General features: G+C 40.3%; 2 protein-coding genes and 3 non-coding genes across 5 annotated transcripts; 4 read left to right on the top strand and 1 right to left on the bottom strand.

Annotated features, from left to right (window-relative positions):
* The first annotated feature begins 1,354 nt into the window (after window positions 1-1,354).
* and3 (actinodin3) lies at window positions 1,355-5,083 on the top strand. The gene is made up of 6 exons (XM_076274873.1): window positions 1,355-1,471; window positions 2,522-2,527; window positions 2,934-2,997; window positions 3,614-3,658; window positions 3,895-4,046; window positions 4,289-5,083. Exons 1-6 carry the CDS (start codon window positions 1,355-1,357, stop codon window positions 5,081-5,083), a joined length of 1,179 nt encoding a protein of 392 aa, XP_076130988.1.
* Window positions 5,084-5,908: 825 nt separating this feature from the next.
* Window positions 5,909-5,990, top strand: trnal-uag (transfer RNA leucine (anticodon UAG)). The gene has a single exon. It is a non-coding gene; the product is annotated as a tRNA-Leu (tRNA).
* A 1,891-nt stretch (window positions 5,991-7,881) lies between these two features.
* trnas-gcu (transfer RNA serine (anticodon GCU)) lies at window positions 7,882-7,963 on the bottom strand. Its single transcript has one exon. It is a non-coding gene; the product is annotated as a tRNA-Ser (tRNA).
* A 454-nt stretch (window positions 7,964-8,417) lies between these two features.
* Window positions 8,418-8,499, top strand: trnal-aag (transfer RNA leucine (anticodon AAG)). Its single transcript has one exon. It is a non-coding gene; the product is annotated as a tRNA-Leu (tRNA).
* A 632-nt stretch (window positions 8,500-9,131) lies between these two features.
* On the top strand, window positions 9,132-20,231 carry vamp2 (vesicle-associated membrane protein 2). The gene is made up of 5 exons (XM_076274705.1): window positions 9,132-9,287; window positions 13,332-13,437; window positions 13,944-14,102; window positions 15,058-15,109; window positions 15,493-20,231. Coding segments are annotated over exons 1-5 (336 nt in total). The 5' UTR covers window positions 9,132-9,285; the 3' UTR covers window positions 15,510-20,231.
* The last annotated feature ends 1,186 nt before the right edge of the window (window positions 20,232-21,417 follow it).

The following is a 21,417-nucleotide window of genomic DNA, read 5'->3' as shown; positions in this document are numbered from 1 at the left end:
ACATTACTTTTCAAGTATTCAACATAATACTTATTAGGATAATTTATTCATGTGTCATAAGTGTCATTTTTGGTAACTCAGCACAACCATATTCAGAAAATAATCGTATTATTATTGTAACTTTGGGGGTCCAAAGTGGCACATGTTGCAGTAGGTCATTGAAAAGCTGTCTCTTCAGCACTTCCCCCCTCCTGTGGATATCCTCCACGGGAAAGGAAACAAACACTTAAAGGAAGACCAATCAGATCTTGTAATCAGCAAATGATACTGTTAATCTGGCAGTTTAGAAAGCTGCCCTCGAAACGTGTCTCATGGAGTAATCCTTCCTCCCCGTGTGTGTGTGTGTGCCTCTACGCGCACATGCACCGCACACGAGTGTGATAACAGAAAAACAAAGATTCTCCATGGTGCAATAGCACTACCATAACTCCATATACTTATATCAGTTGCATACTTACTTTCATTAAACACTTACTTTCATTAGACATACCTTACTGAACCCTTTGGGAAAATAACTGTGATTGAAACATTTTAGCAGCACTTAGAAATGAATAGAACAAATAGGTCAGATAAATTAAAGTGCACATACGACAAACAAAGTTTAAAGGAATGACAAGACACTGAATCCCTCTTAAGAAGCAAGCTACTGTGTGGCTTCATGTAGATTAATGATCTAAAGGCAGAGGATAGCATATTCTCAAAATATTTAATAAATGTGTGATGGCACTGTTCTTTGATTTCCCACTGCAACATTAATTCTGTCATTGATTAAAGGCAATACCTAAGTTAATAAATAGTGCCATCCTTATAATAACCAATAAAATATTTAGTTGCATAAAAATACTTACCTGTGTTTTTATCCGGAGATCTTTGAGGTTTTACAGCACCCTAGTCAATTAAAGGCACTTAAAGGGCACATGTCTTAATGAAAACCAGTCCAGTAAAACGTACTACTATGAAATTTAGAACGCTGACTGCGGAGACTTAGCCAGAAATCAGCACACCAAATGCCCAGTGTAATTTAATTTTCCCTTTCCTTTCCATCTAAGCTATAGCCCAAGTTGGTATATTGTTACCTTAATAAAAAAGTAATGAAAAACAAATAATTCAACAATTCAACAAACAACATAAGTTACATTACACAGCCTAAACACAATCCAGTTACGTTTATTTCTACCGTTACATTGTGTGGCATTGTACATGGATTTCTTTTCACATCTGCAGTGTCCAAACAAATACAATTTTGTTTCAGTATTTCCATCTGGAAAGTGTTGCTGTAAGTGCTGTAGCTGGCAGGTAATGACAGAGGATACGGACGCTGAAATGTAATTATTGCATATTCTGTATGATTACTATGTCGCTCGCCTTTTATTTTTACACATATCTCAGATTCCTGTGTCATCCCCCTCACACCTGTTTGAACGCCTCCTCCTCGTCCATCTCCGCCTCCTGGGATTTCTGCCCAATGCCGGTATCGGAGAATCCCCACTGACACAAATTCAACGCATCACCAGACACCACACCGGCTTAAGCTTTTCTGTTCAAAACCAGTCATCAAACTATTACACGTGCATTTATTTTCTTTTACTTTTAATTCTATGGATGTCAAGTAATTACATTGTATTTTTACTTTGTTGCTAACTCTTTTTTACTTACTGTAAATATCTGTATGACAACAATGAGTAAACACACCACACCAATAACAGATGGTTCTGATCGAAAGCCAAATTAATCTGTGCTCTACTCAGCTATAGTAGTTGATAGTAGTTAATATGAGGGCTGCCCATTTCTGCCTGGCATGTACAAATGAGTAAATATGTGCTGCTGTATACGTGGCAAAGTTATAGATAGTTAAAGTGGAATACACCATCTTTGGACCAGGTTGACTGCTTCCTAGTGTTTAAGTAAAAAAAGAAACTCCAGCTGTTTCGCCTGGTCTAGAGGGGCCTTTAACTTCACTGTTGAGACTTGCCGTTATTGTCAACACACAAAGACTACTCTTGTAATTACCAGTGCAGAAGAATATTTGAAAAACAAACTACGAATAGAGCCAACATTTCTCTTAAGAGAATAGAACTCAAAACACCAGTGACTATGCACATGACACTAAACTGAGATAGAAGTTTGCAACGAATAGATGCACTTCAGGGAGACCAGCTAAAGTAGCTGTAGAATATATCATAGAAAGCAGAGGCCTGTGTCTGGTCGCTGTAGGTGTCTGCTCCTAATATTTTACTGCCAGTTGACTTTCATTTGATGTTTAAGTTTATAGTTTGGCCCTCAATCCCACCAACCACAAAACCAAAATCGTTTGCACATGTGTCATATCAGAATAGGACTCTAATGAGGGTGCATTTCCTTACATTACAGTTTTGAAGCCTCAGGCAAGAATGGGCATGGGGCGGAGACATTTAAAGCTTTTCAGCCTATGGCAAAAGTGAAGCTAATAAGTGGTACTGACATCAGTATTTAGGCAGACTGCTGTGTCTTGTCATTGAACCTGGACTGGTGAATTCTGCAGGTAAAGGTAAGTACTGACTGGCCATTTGTTGGCTGACAACGGATTAAAGAAATTAAATAAGTGGAGGGACATTGGACAATGACCGAGTATCCATGGAGACCACAATATATATAAAAACCTTAAGTCTTTCTCTAGATATTGCTGAGCCATAACTATTTGTATAGTTATTTACTGATGTGTTTATTATCGTTGTTTGTTTATGTATCTGAAAGTTACGATTTCCAGTTAGTTTGGCTTTCCATGTAATGGTCTGACACGTACCATTTTGTGTTGAAAACTTTTATTTTACTTTAATTTATCAGCTCAGTCTCAGTGATATCAACTCTAGCCGACTGACTGTCCATTTAAATGTCTCTAAAATAATGACTGTGCACAAGTAACTGTGTAAAACTGTTAAAGTGTCCGTCCTCAGACTATGATGATGACTTCCCGGGGTTGTGGCACGGTGGTGCTGCTTTCCCTGGTGCTGCTGCCAGGTAAAAGACAAATCTTATAGACCCTTTCAACAATAAAAACAAAAACAATGCTTGAACGTTCTATTTGGTTCCCAATCTACTTCCTCTGCATTAAGATAACATATGGAATGTTAAAACGGAAGCCTTGTGGAGCCAACTATGATGCTGATAATGGAACTCTCTTGAAAGGGTCTATAACCAGGCTCATTATCAAGATACATGACACAACATTCAGGGAAATATTTTAATATTGCTGCAACTAGCAACTATGTTCAACAATTAATCTGTACTATTTTCTGGATTGTTTGATCATAAAACAGTGAAAAAATGCTGATCATTGTTTCCCAAAGCCTAAGACTATGTCCTCAAATGCACTGTTTTGTCCACACACCAAAGATAATTAGTATACTGTTATAGAGGAGTAAGTAAAGCAGAAAATATTCAAGTTCAAGATGCTGAAATCCGAGAATTTTGGGGTATTTTCCTTATAAAATGACTCAAATCAATTAATGGATTACAATAATAGTTGGTGATTGATTTAATAGTTGACAACTAAACAGATTAATTTATAAATTGTTGCAGCCCTACGTAATAATGCAGACATTATATTGTTATACTTTTGTTTTCCTCCCCATAGTTTTACTGGAAGCCACCTCTTTGTCCAAGATCCTCAATAAGAGAGGTAAGTCAATGAGACGATTCTCAATCCACCACACACTTTCTTTGTTATATAACTACATATTCCACTTCAAAACTGTGTTCATATTCGTATGAAAATATACACATAGCCTACTGTGTGTGCACAGACAGAAAATGTGTAATACCCTAGTTAGTCTGTGACATGCTGCTGCGCTGTCATATTGCGTTACGCCATGTAATTAACCCTTACTTTGATCTATGTTGTCCTTCCCAATCCAGCTGTGGACGGTCTCAGCATTGACTCTGTCAAAGCAAATGACTTCCTGTCCAGCCCCCGGCTCAGACGTGCTGCTGACCCCAAGTGGTATCGCAAAACCCCGGACTTCCAGTCCTACTACCGCTACTATAACAGCATAGGCCACTATGAGGGGGTGAGAACACAAATCATTTTATGCAGTGTGAAGTTAGGTGTGGTAAAACTAACTAACTGAGTAAAATTATATGATGAATATTTGTTATACATTCAGAATTTCTGATTTTTGTTTTTTGTTATGCTAACTTCCTGTAAAAATACAACATCTTTCTCTGTTTTCTTCTCTTTCTCCATCTGTGTGTGTGTGTGTGTGTGTGTGTGTGTGTGTGTGTGTGTGTGTCATCTCTCTCTCACCCACAGCTGTATGAGATTGACAAGATCAGAATCCTGTATCAGCAGATGCGTCACCTTGAACAGGAACACGGGCCTGACGCTTCCAAGTACCAGAACCTCCTGGGTGTTAAAGCAACACCCCCTCCCCCCACCCTTGCTCCCACTACTCCCCCTCCCCCCACCACCATGCCACCGCCAACCCCGGCGCCCTACTCCAACGCCCCAGTCATGTACCTATGCAACCCCAAGGACCCTCTGTGCAAACCCAACATTGTGTACATGCCCATGGGCGCTGTGCCCATTCTGTGTGACCCCCGCCACCACCCAGCCTGCAAGCCCACCATAGTGGAGGGTGCCTTGGAAGCTGACGTCCCAGCCGCCCCTGTGGCGCCTAAAGTCCCTGAAGTCCCGGAGGACTCCGAGGAGGAGCCCGTCGCCCCCGCGCCCCAAAAGTCTGACACCCCCCTTGCTCCACCAGCCTTGATCTTCAAAGGCATGGAGTATGACTGTGACCCCTACTGGGACCCCGACTGCCTGATCGACAACCCACCCCGGCCCATCCTGGAGAAAGCCGAGGCGGCCCCGCCTCCCCCAATTACAAAGGCCCCCCCACCTCCGTCCACTCCCAGTGTCTCAAAGGAAGAGGAAGAGGAGGAGGAGGAGAAAGTGGAAGAGGAAGTGGATGAGGAGGAAGCAACAGCTCCAGCTCCACTCACAAATGATAGTCCGCCCCAAGCTGAGCCACTCTTTGACCCTTATGATTACCACCGTGAACTCTTCAATCCATACCTCTACTCTCAAGATGATACTGAAGACAAGTAAGACCTGACAGACTGTAAAGGGGCATGCAGTGTTTGACAATATTTGAGTATTCTTTCATGCACAGGGAATAGGATGCAATAAAGGATTTGCAATAAAGATGGTGACATATGTAGTCAGTGAGGAGGATTGCTCGATCTCGCTTAATGAGATTAATTATCACCTTATTAAACAAACAGCCTACCTGAATCTCAGTTTCCATAAAAAAAATCCCCTCTTTGAATAAAACTCTCTCTCAGTATGCAATTCTGAGTCAAGACCTAACAGATAATCAACACGGACCATTCCATGTCAATGCACAAAGGAAGAGCATTGATTCACAAAAATAAGCACATATGGCACTTCTTTGTAGTGTTGTAGACAATTAGCTTATTGCTGCATTATCTGGTTTTATAGTCTTCAAATTGGACACACCCTATACTTGCTGTTGTCATTGCTATGACAAAGATTGCCCTCTAGATCAAACAAGCTGAACTGTGAAAATATGAGTTATTACAAATAAAGTGACTTTAATCTGAAAATGAAGTGACTTAGTTTTTCATATTGGAGTAATTTGCAAGTGCTTGTTAACACAAAATGAATAAACTGATGCCATCAGTGCTGGAGATTTTATTGCTTTGTTGTTTTGCAGTTTCTAATTTATACTCTTTGGCAATAATCATAGACACCTCCTTTCTGAAAATAACTGGTGTACATTACAAAACAACGTCTATTTATGTTCTTTTTCCTTAGCCTACTTCCTAAAGGCACAAGTCAGAGCAAATCATTCCTGAATAGAACTGGAATACATACATATTCTTAGTGCCATCTGGCGGCGAGAGAGAGCGCGGTAGCGTGGCCGAGCGGTCTAAGGCGCTGGATTTAGGCTCCAGTCTCTCTGGAGGCGTGGGTTCGAATCCCACCGCTGCCATAAATCGTTTTTTATAATTTCTAAATAAAGACACTTATTTATTGCACGTGTTCCGGGGGGTTATTAGGGGGTGAACAGGGGGCGTGTCACCCTCAACCTTCAAAACGGTGGTGTTTGCCCCCCCTCCCCCAACATTGTAATCTAAAAGACTGACAAAATTGTCAGTGACAGAGACAAATCAGTCCTATAGCCTATACTGGCCAATGATTCTAGCGGCGGGCTACGCGAGCAAGATAGCCTAAACAAAATCCAAAATCGAGTTGCAAAAGGAACGCAGAAATACTGAAACAATATACAACACATGCGCCGTTTTCAGGCCTTTTAATCACTGAGAAAATACTTGGGTTATGGATATAATGAACCTTCTGAAACCAAAGGAACTGCAGTCGCACAATGCAGGCAACTCGAAGGGAGCAAAGAAAAATATTCAACCAGCAATATATCCATGCGCTTTTTAGCTCATAATCAGCCCGGCCCCAAAACGCCACCGGCCCACCAAGAATTCGTGAACTCCCGATTGTCACTCCGCTATTGATCAAGGCAATGAGCAGAACTCTCCTGTTGCTGTATCAGCAGATGAGAAGGACCTCAACGTGCCACTGACGTGACTGGCTGCCTCATAGGTGGAGAATGCTTAATCGTAGCCAGTTAATTGAGCAGTGTTTTTCATGCTTTTGTGAGAAAGCACGCCATTTATCAAAGCAAAAATGTCCCAGACCCTTTACAAAATATGACCGCTGTGTAAATCATCTTACATAATACTAACACTAAACACCTAGCTCTCACTCAAGCACACCACTGTGTGATCATGGCAGTGGCAGAACCTGACTGTCTCCGTGCACTGTTGGTTATAATGCACTAAACTGGAAAGCTGGTCGGATAGCTATAAATCTCCGTTTTTAACACTATGATGTCCACACGAAACGTAATTTGTTGTTTTGTGTTTTGGGCAACCTATGGCCATGTCCATTTCCCTTGCGAGTTAAATGTTTTCATGCAGATGTCTGGATAATAGGTGAGTTAACAGATCATGCATGCGTGCGTGTTTTAGGCATAGTGCATGCGTGTTTTATAGAAGCCCCGATTGTTACGCCTCTTGGTTACGCCCTCACAAGCATAACTAAAGCGTGGGGGAGTGGGGTGGGGAGTATCTGTCCCTGCCCCCCTCCCCAATGTTGAAGACACCTTACATGTGTTGCATTCAGTTATTATTTTTTATTATTATTACTATTATTGCAAAATATTATGGTTTCTGCAGAAAGGTTCTTTGGATAGTTGGAATTTTAGCACATAATAGGCCTACTATAATCAAATGAATGCCTTTGACTTGTTTTAAACTTTATCAAACAACTAGATAGTCATAATTTAAAAGTATGTTTAGCTAGAAATCCAAAGATGTTTGGACGTTTTCAGAGTGAGCCAGGTCTTGCTTACTTCTAAACTGCTGAACTAAGAAAATATGGTTCTGATCTAGGGAAACAGTATGGAGTGATATTTAAACTTTACAAGAACAACCGCTCATCCTACAACAGAAAATGACAAGGCGTGTAAATTGAGCGCCCTAGTTTGACAAACCCATTTTATACAGTCTTGAACAAACACGCATGTGCGAGCACGCGCTAGCACACACAGACGCTAAAAAAGCTGTCTACTGTGATTGTTTACTGCTGTGAGCAGTGTAGACAAAACATTTAAGTTCGCTTAGCCTCGTGTCTCTCCATACATGTTTTGGGTATCTCCCTGCAACATGTTTATAATCACTCTGGTAGGCTATTTCCTTCATCATGTCATAGCCGCGCGGCCCAACTCGGTAGTCACGCATGATTATTTTCCTACGAAATCGAATATCGTTTCAAATTGGGCCTGTTTAACATTTAAAAACACGCACATCCGACGAGGATGGGATTCGAACCCACGCGTGCAGAGCACAATGGATTAGCAGTCCATCGCCTTAACCACTCGGCCACCTCGTCGCTTTCACCGAGGAAAATGTGTAGCAGAATGTACTATATAGAAATTGTAATGTTCTCGGTGCCATTTTCAGCCTTTTCCCCGGTAGGGGGCGGGAGAGTATTGTAATCTAGTTGGCCTGCCCGTGTTCGTGTCCGCTCGCATCAAAAGTAGCAGATTTAGGCTACTTCAGCCTACAGCCTTCAAGATAGGGGGTCACCATCCATGACGATGCAGATGCAGGATCACCCCACACATTCGTTACTGATCAGCGGCAAGGAATAGCCTAGTCCTACTGTTTTTAAATAAAATATCTGCCTTTGAAGTTGCGTGACTCGCCCAATATGGACAACTTTTCTATACCAATATTTGCTAGCGCCTATATTTTGCTCTCAATTAAAGACAAATTAAACACATAAAACATCCCATCTCTATTGACATAATTTTTAATATTGTGTGTAAACATTAGGGTCACATGGTAGCGTGGCCGAGCGGTCTAAGGCGCTGGATTAAGGCTCCAGTCTCTTCGGGGGCGTGGGTTCGAATCCCACCGCTGCCAACACTTTTAATCATTTGAAATAATACAATACATTTGAATGTTTCTATAAAACCCATACTAAAAAAAACAATGGCCCAAAGGTCACTGTCTCCATTCTAATGGCCATTGGCTACTGATGATGCATGGAGAGTGGAATGCATTCACGTTTTCATCACTTTCTCTTTCATTCTAGGCCTACAATTAGCTTGCACGCGACCCCACAGTATTGGAAAGAGACGTTTTACATCCCACCCCGTCTACGGACCGCCATTTTGTTAAGGTATATCTAATTGCCCTGATGTTATCACATTGCCTATAGATTTGACTCGAATTCTCTCCCAAATGGCGCTCTCTCGTTAATATGGCACGCAAAAGACGCTCATGTTTATGTCAGCCTATTTATTTATATCTGTGTGGCAACCAAGCTACCTCTCCATCGCTCCCATCACTTTGGTCACCCCTTCCAACATCCAGCTTCCCGGATGACGAATGACGTCAACAAGCCATCTTTGTTCCTCTAATCCAAGCGTCTATTTTTTATGTGTAGGCTACATAGTGACACCGAGGAGACTCGCGCTCACTATAATAAAGGGACATTTACGAGGCGCGGCACAGACAACGCGTCAAGCTTTCGCGCGAAGAAAAAAAGGGGGGCAAAATAAATACAATCCTCACCGGCTGAGAACTCGGACGCTTTTGAAATAACAAGTGAAGAAATTGGTAAAGGAGAAAACGCCTAAGGCTGTCCATCCAACCATTCAGACATACATTCCTGTTGGACTTCCATAAACATAAACCACACAAAAAATGTGAGTACTGACAATGTTATTTCTTGATGCAAGTTGGCGCGTCTGCATGATATTTCAACGATTTGTTCGGTTATTTTATTACTAACACGTTGTGGATCATATCAGAATGTAGTCACATAGGGCATGCCTTGTGCTCTACAATTTTCGCTAAGAACTTATTTTAGGTCTATTACACGTTAATAGACCTTAACAGTCACGTTAACGTACACGTTATAGACCTTAACAGTCATTTTCAAAAGCCTTATTATGAATGTACTTCATCAAATGATGGCCGGGCTACTATAAATAGGCTACTGGTAATACTTCCACAGTTCACCTGGCCTATTGCATTCTGTAATATTTGATTAGCCTACTGTAGGCTGCAATAGACTAAAACCCACGCCTTACTGAAACTACATTAAGAACAGTATAATAGCTGACCACATTTTTATCCGTGATGTTATTTTCCATTGATCAGAGTCGAAAAGGACTTTCCACCGGATTGGACTGGTTTGCTTCCATTCAGCCATTCGATGTTCTTTTATTTTGAGAGTCGTTTTATTTAGCTATGCAAAATCGGGTCCTTCAAAATTATCAACAAATGGTCTGATAGTTTGGAGTAAGCGAGAACCTCCCTGTTAAAAAGGCACTAGGCAGATAGCCTATTTGGCCCCTTAAAAGCACATAGTATCCCTCATTTAGACTAAATGTAATATCCTGCTTGCCGGTAAAGCTTACAGAATACCATGATATTGCGGTGCAAGACCAAGTAGCCTATTTATCCTTGTACATCCATCTTGATACACGATATTGCCAACAAACTGTGGGGGTGGGGGTATCTGGCGGTCATATTTGTCTCGACCGTGTTATAGCAGACATGGGCCAGCCTGTCAGATAAATTCTTCACCGTTTCTTCGATGATCGTCTCTTTATTATGATTAGCTACTATATTTGAAAACATGTTTATTCAGTCGAGGGTATTGGCAAGCGGCTTGCACAAAGGGCGCAGGTGTCTCACTGTAGGCTACGATAAGATGGCCGTGGATGTCTTTTCCCAGACGTTTTCACTTAAGATATGTTTTCACATCTGCTCACAATACAGTTTTAATGTGGTGAATAGATTCTACTAAAATTTACCTTTTGAAAGAAAGGTGTGATATGTGGAAAGGCCAGCGCATCAACACGACATCTAGGTTACAGGCTAGTGTGGACATGGTAAAACAGGAACAGTATAGGCTAACTGTTAAATCATCGATTTAGAAAAATGGGTATCAGAGAGTGTTTTTGCATTTCAGGAAAACTGTCGAAATGCATGTCATGACAATTTGGCAGCAGGGGGTTGACAAACATACGCACACACTCGCGCGACATTCTCGCTCGCGCGCTCTGACGCACGCGCACTGGCATCATGTTCGTGTATGTTCCTGGGGGTGTTGTCCAATAAAACCTGTTATCTTCTGTACGCATGGATGAATGAATCAATGGTGTTATTGAAAACATGTTACTGAGTATGTCTAAGAAACAAACTTTCATCGTGTTAAACGTTTGTCGTCTACAGTTACTGAATGCGAGTGTGTCCACTATCCACATTTTAATTCTGTAGGCTCTCGTGGTCTCTTGCGTCGCCATCATGGCAAGGCTAGAGTTGGTCGGATGTCACGCCTCAGCGACAAATTGTCCTCAGCTCCGACCACTTATAAATACCAAACTCTTTACCTACATTTTTAGAGGTAAACCACAGTGGTCTTACTTTGTAGACAATGTGGGTCTATGCGCTAGCCAAAGAAGCAACGTTCTTGGCCTAACCAAGGCCTCGCCCCTATGTTCTCCAACCGATATCCCCAATCCCCACCGACCACGGTTCAAAATTATAATTTGAATGTATATTAATACAGCCGTGTTTTAATAGTAGGCCTAATTGTCGTGGGTGTAAATCTGTGGAGTAGACTAGGCCTACACTCATCACATGAGTGTTTGTAAAGGCTTCGAAATTAAATCATTTTAATAGGCCTATCCGTGAAAGCAATATGTTGAATAATATTAGATGACCTAACTGGAAACAATGTCATGTTAAAGATCCATTATGATTTAGGCTAAAGTAGAAAAACGCCATAACTTCGATTTACCATGTGAGGTCTTCTGATGAACATGGACTTCGGCCATCTTCGCGGTTGTGGCTTACTCTCACATCCTTTTGCTAAAGCAGGCTATGTTGGACGGTTGAAAATCCACATCATATTCATATAGGTCCATGTGTCATGACAGGAACTGTCTGCATTGCATCCACATAACATTAACCACGAAGTGCACGAACAAGAAATATAACCTTAGGAGTGATTTACATATTCTGCCGCTCTCAAAGGTGACCTTTATTCAGAGTTGTGTCTCCTTCCGGTGCAGCCGTTTGTCCCACAGCTGGGCCTGGCATCCTGTCAGACATATTGACATCTACCAAATAAAGGATTCATTAGGTGACAGGGAGCACATGAGCAAACAAGTCCCCATTAAACAGCCTCTCTGCTCTGTCTTCTAAGGAACTCTTTGAGTTTAATACTTTATGATGCTAGATTGTGTTTCCAACAGGTTGATGTCACAGAATCTTCTAGATTAGTTTAACCACAACTTGTTATAGCCTACAAGCATGTCAGACATAATGCTTTAATTCCTTATAGATTAAAGTGCTTTTATGCTTTGCCCAAAAATGCACTACAGCGTTATTCATGCAGTCTCAGTAGCCATTTGGTTAATGTGAACCTATGACCTTGACATCATTACCATACCATCTTGGGGGGAATTTAAATTTCTACTACATCAAACTGGTCAGGAAGAAGGCATTTCAAATCACAATTCAAATTACTACAGGAAAAACTGGTGATCACTGAATGTGGATGTGTATCGTCTGAACCACCAGAACCTATTATTCTGGTCTTTGAAATAAATGTGTCCCGACCATGCTATACTCATTATTAATGAGTTGCCATTGCTGCTCATGTTCAGTTCGAAAAGAGAATCACTTGTCATTATGGTCATGTCATTCCCTCTGACCTCTTTATTAATGTTCAGCTGATCCTTATAAGTCGTCATAATTGCCTATGTATAACTGGATTCTCCTCACACTAAATATTTCTAAAGGATGCATTATAGGGGTGAAGGTTATCACATTCAATGATAAAATAATGATTTGTAAGGTCGGAAATGTAGGTATCAGTGAAAAGTTTTAACACAATGACCAGTTAGGAGATCCTGTTACAATGTGCACCAGTGCTATTTACAGCACTATGAGACTGTTAATTGTTGCTTGGAATCCTTGTGGATCTATGAAATAGCTGCTTTTGCTAAGCATGACTTGGACTGAGTTGATTTGAGATAGCTTCTGGGCACTCGTTGAAGAGAGCTATGAAAAGATGTGCATTACTGTTTGCACAGACAAAGATTCATGGTCTCTTTTGTCCTCAGTAGCATTCATTCGTGTGGAGCTTGTGCCAATATGAAAAGCAAAGGCTTGGTAATGCCTGGTAATGGCTTTTTCTCTCCCAGGGTCATCTGATGTAGTGAATAACTATTCATTCATTTGGTATCACCAGAGCCTAGACATTCTCTGGTATCACTGATCTATGATTCTGAATGCTTTAGAGGTTTCGGTCTATCATTGCCCTTTTTTAAGCAATATGGATGGAAATTAAATAATAATGTTATCCTCTAGCTAGCACAAATACATTCACACTTTTGTCTCTTCTTTTGTTAAACATGTTATACTATATATATATATATATATTGCTTGTTGTGTCAACATGGCCTCTAGGACCCCAGTATCAAAAAGCATATTTGTATAACCATTGTTGAATATTCATGTACTGATCTTTTCAAAGCACCTTTTTATCATTCCTCTGAAACCTGTTGGTATTTATGAATTATATCAAGCCTTTGTTTTCATTTAAACACATAAAAATAGTGTCTGATGACATTAGTCTACTTCACCAAAGTCCCATTTTGATAATATTGTGTCAAAAAATATCATTATGGTGGCATGATTTGACCCACTCGCCTCCCGTCCTCTCCTCCTAGGTCTGCTCCAGCCCCAGCCGGTGGTGCTGCCCCAGAAGGAGCGAATCAGCCTCCCAACCTCACCAGCAATCGCCGTCTGCAGCAGACACAGGCTCAGGTCGATGAGGTAAGAGGGACACCTTCCAGACATACTATCAAACCCATCTTAGTCTTTGTTACCTCTTTGTTAGTTTCTTAGTTTGTTAGTGTTAGTTTGTTTCCAGCTTTCTTGCTCAGGTGTGAAAATAATCTAACAGACCCTAGGCCTAGACACACCCTCTGTTGTACTGCATCCCTGTGGTTAGAGGAAATATCAGCAAACTTGTCTTTGGACTGATGACTTGGGCAGCATGTGAGAAGAGGTTACAAAGCAGAAATTGTATGACTATAGACCCTTTCAACAATAAAAACAAAAACAATGCTTGAACGTTCTATTTGGGTCCCAATCTACTTCCTCTGCATTAAGATAACATATGGAATGTTAAAAAGGAAGTCTTGTGGGGCCAACTATGATGCTGATAATGGAACTCTCTTGAAAGGGTCTATAGCAAACGTTGTACAGATACACTAACATTTGCCTTCAGTCATTGTTTTAACCTCCACCTTCTACCAATCCTTTATGGACTCCCCCAGGTGGTGGACATTATGCGTGTGAACGTCGATAAGGTCCTGGAGAGGGACCAGAAGCTCTCAGAGCTGGACGACCGTGCTGATGCTCTTCAGGCTGGGGCCTCACAGTTTGAGACCAGTGCTGCCAAGCTCAAGAATAAGTACTGGTGGAAAAATGCCAAGGTAAGTGAAATGTATCAGAGACATTTTGTTGTATCTCATCTTCTTTCCCTCTTTAGGCAACATAGATTGATGTTTGTGGTGGTATATTCCTCAAGTACACTATTTCAGTGCACAGTGTTATAACAAAGTAGAGGTTTGTAGAGGGAACTGGTATTGTGCCTCACAGAAAATGGTTGTGTTAAGGATAGGCCTATATATGAATAGCAATGCTGAATTAAATTGTTATCCTATGAACTGTGAATAATACCTGGTAGAATAATGCACAACAAGTTAGAGGTGCACTTTAATCTTTTGGAATGTTAATGTTTACAGGTTATTTTAGAGGTAAAGGTCACCTATGTACAATAAAATGTTAGATTTCAGCTTCTGATTAAGGACGGTGTGATGTTTGTTATACATTCAGTTCTGGCCATGCAATCTGACAAGTTGAAAATAATTTTGTATGTCATTAGAACAATTTGGTGTAGTTTAGCTCCTGGTTAGACCACTGTTACCTTATCTGCCACATAACAGATCACTTGGAACTAGCCACTACAGTCAGTGGGGGAAACTGAAGCAATGGGACACTAAGGGTTTTGTTATTTCTAAAGAACTGTCAAGGGCTCAATGAGGTGAAGTCCAGAGAAATGATCACTTTGGAAATCAGAAAGATTTTTTATTGGAAAAGTTGTAACCAATTATGAACAAACTTTGAATGTTTGAAAGCATTTGAAACAAAGCTTTGAAAGCATTGAACCTACTTTTTCTTCTCTCTTAATTGTGACAGTGACTCAGATGTACTATATATATCTTAACTTAGAGACATTGCATGTTCCCAGTACTGAAAAGAAAAGAAAAACATATAAATGCCCTTGAACACTTTTACAATTGTCTGAGTAATGTCTATAATGACACAATGTCCTTTTCTCCATCTCTCCAAGCTGATTGTCAACCTTTCTGTGTTGTGTTCTTCTAGATGATGATAATCTTGGGAGTGATAGGGGTCATCATCCTCATCGTTATCATTGGTAAGGGGTAGCTCTGGTTATGCACTAAACCTTTTATATACACCTAGGTCTTATTAAAGTTTTTCCCCTCTGATTTAAAAAGATAACAAATTAAAATGTACTGTGCAATGTCCATATTGCTAGCTGTTACAGTTTACAGCCGGTGCTGAATATTAAGGCCACTGCAGCTTTGTTTGTGAGAAATGCAATCCCACCATCCTTTGCGATAACAGTCAGTGTTGACAGTAAGTCAACAGCACAAGCAGAGTTGAATAGAATGTTTCACTATGATAGATGTCCATGAGAGAAAGACATATTTGGATGGAAATTTGTATAGAGCTTATGTGTGTATGATTTGTATGTGCATCCCATTTTGATAAGCCTTTACTCCATCCTGTTCACAGTCTACTTCAGCTCCTAAGAAGGGCGGCTCCTACCCCAGGCTGCACTCCAGACCTCCCGATTTCCAGAAGATTCTATGAGAAAGAAAGAGAAGAGAGATGAGGATAAAATGACTACTACTACCACCACCACCTCTACTACCACCACTACAACTAATCCCCCTGAAGAATTTGAAAATTGCCCCACCTACCTGGCCCCCGACCCCTACGCCTCCACTGCCTCACATTTGGACCTTCGTCAATCTTCGTTCTGTGAGCGTGTGGCCATGTATCCTCTGTAAATATAACTTGCTTTTCTTATATATTGTTCATACTCCAACTCCAGTAGCTCTGGTTGTTATGCCAATGGCAACAATGTGGAGAAAAAAAAAGAGAAAAAGACCCCGCCGGCAATTATTGCTGTACACCAGATGTGATACATATATATAGATATATATTGTTCTTTGTAGAGTTTTATTCTGATATAATGTTTTTTGTAGGTTGTGTGTGCGTGGGTGTGCGTTTGTATTATTTTTTTTTTTTCTATTAATTTACTTAATGCTTCTAACCGGAACTACTGCCTATTGTTCAAAGTCTGTATAACTTGCACGTTCTTTCTTTTTTCCGTTTTTCTCTGTAACTTGCAGAGTCTAAGTGTATCATTGCACATGGGGAGTAGCCTCCCTTGGAAGAGGAATTTGAGCATTCAGCATTCACATGTTTTTCGCTACTCTCTCTTTCTCTTGCCTGTTAGTGCATATCTTCTTCTCTACCATTGTTTCTGCCAGCATTTCTTTCTTTTTTTCTGTCTTTCTGTCTTTTATTTTGTCTTCTTTGTCTTTCTTTCTTTCTTTCTTTCTTTCATTCTTTCAGCCATGCTCTTAATCTTACTCTTTTTATGAACTGCCACAGTAGAGCTGGACCAATGTCTGTAGACTTGATTTGTTTTTTTAAATGTCTTTAGTGTCTTATCTCTTAAACATTCCTTCATAGCAGTGTAGTAATATACTGTCTATATTGCTAAACACACAATATGTGTGTCCAGATATTTTTAAATAAATAGGCTTACAGAAGTTAACTTCTATACTATCGCCAAAAGTAGTGAAAGCCAGGAGCAGGGATGGTTAAGGCAAAAATATAAACCAAGACAATTGGTTAATGTCTTGTATTATTTGCAGAATTGTATCTATTCTCTCATAATGTAGCACAAACATGAGAGTTACCAACAAACATGTATATTGCCGCATTATAACCAATGCTCTAGTGCTCTGTGGAGGTTTAAATATTTAAAAAAAAATAGACTATTTATGTGAGGTAAATTTTTTTAAGTAAGTTGCTGTCTTTATCTCACAACTGGGCTAACCCGTATTGCTTACTGCCAGTGGATTTCCATTTTCTACATTTTTTATGTTGGGGGGGTTGTTGTTGGCCTAGGGGAAGTTATCATGCACAATATCCTTGTTTTTGACAGCGCTTTCTGACTGGTTTGATTCAGTGACTGTCAGATTCAGACTGAGAAAGAACCTTGTGCAGCTCCCATCTAGCAGGCCTTTAGGAACTCATGCTCTATTGCTAATTGAACCAGGTTACTGCACCAGGATGCCCACACAAATTACCCAGGCACGCTCATGGGAAGGACAACCCCAAAATGGCTAAAATTTGTCCTTATGACATCGACTTTCCTATTGGTGTCTAGCAAGGATATTGTAAACGACTCAAAAGCACACTTACCACTGGGTCCTTATATGCTACTGCCGTATATGCTGGTACAAGCCTGTTGCTATTGCCATGGTTCTCTCTCTGTTTCTTGTTTCTATTATTCTCTCTAGATACTGCCTTTTTTCTTTTTTTACTTAGAGACAGATTATATTTGTATATTAAATATATTTTTGTGTGTAAGAAGCGGACAGGGCGGGGGGGCGGCTTCATTCAGGACTCAACGCTGCCTCTGCAGCAACCACTGTGCCCCTGCCCTGTCCGTCTTCATGTCTGTCAGTCAGTTAAAGCGCTGTAGATTATACACTGCCAAGCAACTAGGGAGATTCGATCTTCTGTTCTGATCTGCTGTCTTACTTTCTTGTTGTTTATTCTGTGCCCTTACCGGTTTGCTCTTAGTGGTTTGCTCTTGCGCGTGCTCCAACCCCTCTTTCCCATTGGGATCCATTTCTCTCCCTAATGACTTAAGCTGTCTGCCTTGAATGAATCAATGAGAAGGTGTGAAGCTCAACCTGATCTGATTTAAGACTCAGGTGTTTGTCTCACCCATGAGAAGACCTCAATCCTTAGAGAAGATGGGGGAACCATATTGTAATGTTTTGCTATGTGTTGCATGGCCAGTTTATTCGGTGTGTCCTTGTACGTGTACCTGTGTGTCTCTTAGGTGTATGTTTGTTTGTTTGTGCGTATGTGTGTGTATGTGTGTTGTTGGTGAACTTCTGGCCCCTTGCAGAATATCCCTGGTTTATCCCCATAGATTAGGCCGCTTAGAATTGAGGTGAGGGCAAGCTGCCCCAATTACAGTCACTCAAGGACTAAGAGAGAGAGCTGACTGTTAGGTGTGACAGAGAGGAAAGTGTGAGACTGTCGTCAGTGCTCAGGTGTGCACAAAAAAGGCTTTTTGTGCTCCTTCAAAAGCTTTCATTGGTTCACACAATGCAGACAGAGGAGGTATGTCTGAGAGAACATGTTGAGACAACTTACCTGAACTCAAGTCAATGTGTTTCTCTGGGATATTCACCCTTTAACTCATCATTTCAAATATGACTCTCTCTTTGATTAAAACAAGAGATGGCCTTAGAACATTTCATTTGTCATCATCATCATCACACTTCCCTTTGTCATACCTAATCCCACCCTGAAAACAGAGCAAAACTAATTCACAAGTAAATTACCAAAGACCGTATTGTCTTGCTTATGCTGCCAACTGCCAATGAAGATGAATTGAGAGACGACACACACGCATTTGCCCCCAAGTTAGCGAGATAGAAGATGTACCTCATGTTACAAAGAGCTCACCCCTATTGTCAATCACCTGTAAGATGTGGCATTTGAACTTTTTCTGTGACTTTAGGTACATGGTAGGCAGTAGGAAAACGGGGGAGGTGTGTGCATTTATCCTGAACATTGAGGGGAAAAAAGAAAACTAAATGAGCTTCAGAGACCCTGTCTTCACTCCCTCTGGTTGTGGTGTATCCCTTTGGCCTGATGCTCTCCACGACCAATAATAGCACAACTGTTCCTTTTTTGTCTGTCTCTGTTATGCTGACAAGAAAACAAAACATGGACGAAAAGCTTCTGAAGTATAGCTGTTAGAAAATACTGTTAAAAAAAATAACAAAAAAATCTACCGTATATTGTGTGGTGTTGTAGTGTGGAGGTGTACCTTGGGGAAAGGGGGGTCCTATGTTATCTGGTAGGAACATTTTTAAAAAGCAAATATATATTTAAAATCAAATGGAGATTCAACACCAGTGATAAATGAAAAAAGGCAAATTAAGACAAACCCCTGATAACGAGACAAGCAGATATCAGGCCATCTCCAGTCCAGGTCCAAACACACTGAGGGGGTGGGTGTAATTTAAGACCATTTTATGGGGGTAGGACTTCAACATAATGGACAAATCATTTGAGGCAAATTTATAGAGTGCTCAACAAATTTTAAAGGTCATAAAAAGAAGACTAATAAAACTTGATGTTTGTGTATTTTTATTTATTTATTTATTTATTATTTTGTTGTGGGAGTGGGCTGTTGCATCTTTTTATGTATAATTTTCTTTTCCTTTACTGAAGGTTTTAAATAGGTGGAGGGGAATAGTTAATGAGGATCATTTTCAAATGCCAACTTGTAAGACCTGCTCAATGTTTTCAAATTAGGAGGGAACCTAAGAAGACTTAGAGCTCTCATGGGTTGGCTGTACATTCAAAAATGATCTTCTTGTCAAGAACTTTACATTTTGATTAAACCATTGTGTACTTTACTTCAAAGAAAAATTAGCTATGGCTTAACAGTGTCGCAAAATGGCACAATCTAGTTTGTGTTTTGGTTGGGGGAGGGAGATAGCGTTTTTTTTATTTTATTATTATTATTCAGTTAGTTGGAATACCTGAAATGAGACAATGTAATAAACAAAAAAAGCAAAGCCCATCCACTTAAAGGTTAGAGTGTTGGAACATTGTGGAGTGTTGTCATCTGCCCTATCACATTGTTACTGTCATTTTTAAGTAAGTGAGTTTGAACAGTGGAAAACGGAGAGTAATGATGCCAAGATAGTGGAGGACAGAGGACAGTTGATTGAAGCTGGAAAAGAGGCAGGTAGAGCTTTTCCACATCCTGGGTATCTATCATGCTGAGCAATGTCCAGAATGTCAAGGAAGGCATTGAACTGAGAGCCATATTTGCTGTATTGATGTAACAATGTATCGATTTATTTTTTTGTTTTGCTTTATTTTTTCTTCATTTCAGTTAGGGGGGAATACACAGGCAAAGTTCTTAAGGCCAACATTACGCTTGTTCATCTTGCCTTATAGGAGGGACAAGGTGGGATGGCCACTTGTAATGTTATCCTCCTTTATATACATTAATTTATTTGCATATTTATTGTGTCTTCGTTTCCAATGGATTGACAGAATGGATTACAATGAGACAGATGACCATTTGAGAACCAGACATACATAAACCAGTTGTAGAGTAAACCTGTCAATGTCTTATTATATTGATGAACATCATGGGAAATATATATAAATATATATATATTGGACAAATTAATAATTATAATGACCTGTGTTTATTGTTCGGAGTTAGAAAATCAAAATGTGTGTGTGTTTGAAAACAATGACATTAAAATAAACAAAATATATGATAAAAAAAGTTCCTTTGTCAATAATGTTGTACTACTGAAGTGGTAAATCAACAAGTGGTCATCACTTGTTTTAGTGTTTCCTTACACAAATGAAGAGCATATACTGGTTGACGAAAGAGATAAATATATCAAATATATCACACTCAAATAACACTCAAACCGGCCAACCTAATATGCTGTTGGCTGGACAGACTGCAGGTGACAGTAACATATCACCCAATCATTGTTGACCAGTTGCAAAATATAAGAATAACCATAACCCTGACTTACAATGAAAGTGCAAGTTTGGCCAATCCCTACTAGTAATTGTTGATTTGGGCCGCCCACACTGTGCTTTAGATTGCTTGCCCAAGTTTTGATTGCTTGCCCAAATCTGCACACTGAAGAAGGCACGCGCCGAACCGCATCTGTGCAAATAAAAGTATTTATGCATAGCCTCTCTCCACTTTCCGTAATCTGACTATTCAGGCCAGCACTCAAATAGTTTGGGAAAATATGCATTGAGTAAAGCCTGCTCCAATCCTCACTTACATTGCCCAAGTTAAGTAAATTAATTGTTTTAAGTGTTTTTCAACCTGCCACATTTCCATTTTCCATGGTTACAACATGGGACAGATAGTCATTATTATGCATGTATTACATAGGCAATGTATATTGCTATATATCTTTGTTGTACGTTTATAACATCACACAACACACACTGTGTTTGTAGGCCTATGGCTTATCAACACTACTTAAATGTCACACGCACACTTGCCATTACACCTAAGTCCAGCAGATGGTGGTGGTAATGCACTCCGTTTGCAAACTGCCAAAAAAAAAAACAGGCCAGTAAACCCTTCTTTTTCGGTGAGCTTTTTTTTTGGCAGTTTGCAAACGGAGTGCATTACCACCACCATCTGCTAGACTGAGGTGTAATGGCAAGTATAGGCTACCCTTTAGCCTCGTTCTGGCCGCCGGGTGAATAAGGCGAATAGGCCTACCTTATTTTTGTAGAGCTGCAACTGCTATCGTCTAACTAACTAATGCCCCCTTGTGGATATTCAAGAAGTAGCCGTCGTGATCACGTATGCCACCAGGAGGAGTGTTG

Source organism: Alosa pseudoharengus, unplaced genomic scaffold (assembly GCF_046254945.1).
Source record: "Alosa pseudoharengus isolate Yale_2024_CS ecotype anadromous, Long Island Sound unplaced genomic scaffold, YU_APseudo_1.1 YU_APseudo_1.1_scf_8, whole genome shotgun sequence".
NCBI classification, from domain to species: Eukaryota; Metazoa; Chordata; class Actinopteri; order Clupeiformes; family Clupeidae; genus Alosa; species Alosa pseudoharengus.
Note: the sequence above shows the minus strand (reverse complement) of the source record. Positions and strands in the feature narration are given on the sequence as shown.

Bases quoted from the DNA above. Each gene is read 5' to 3' on its own strand.
- vamp2 (XM_076274705.1), top strand. The intron at 13,438-13,943 runs GTAAGAGGGACA...GGACTCCCCCAG, and splicing joins CACAGGCTCAGGTCGATGAG to GTGGTGGACATTATGCGTGT. The intron at 14,103-15,057 runs GTAAGTGAAATG...GTGTTCTTCTAG, and splicing joins ACTGGTGGAAAAATGCCAAG to ATGATGATAATCTTGGGAGT.
- and3 (XM_076274873.1), top strand. From the start codon at position 1,355: ATGTCGCTCGCCTTTTATTTTTACACATATCTCAGATTCCTGTGTCAT. The intron at 2,998-3,613 runs GTAAAAGACAAA...TCCTCCCCATAG, and splicing joins TTCCCTGGTGCTGCTGCCAG to TTTTACTGGAAGCCACCTCT. The intron at 3,659-3,894 runs GTAAGTCAATGA...TTCCCAATCCAG, and splicing joins CAAGATCCTCAATAAGAGAG to CTGTGGACGGTCTCAGCATT.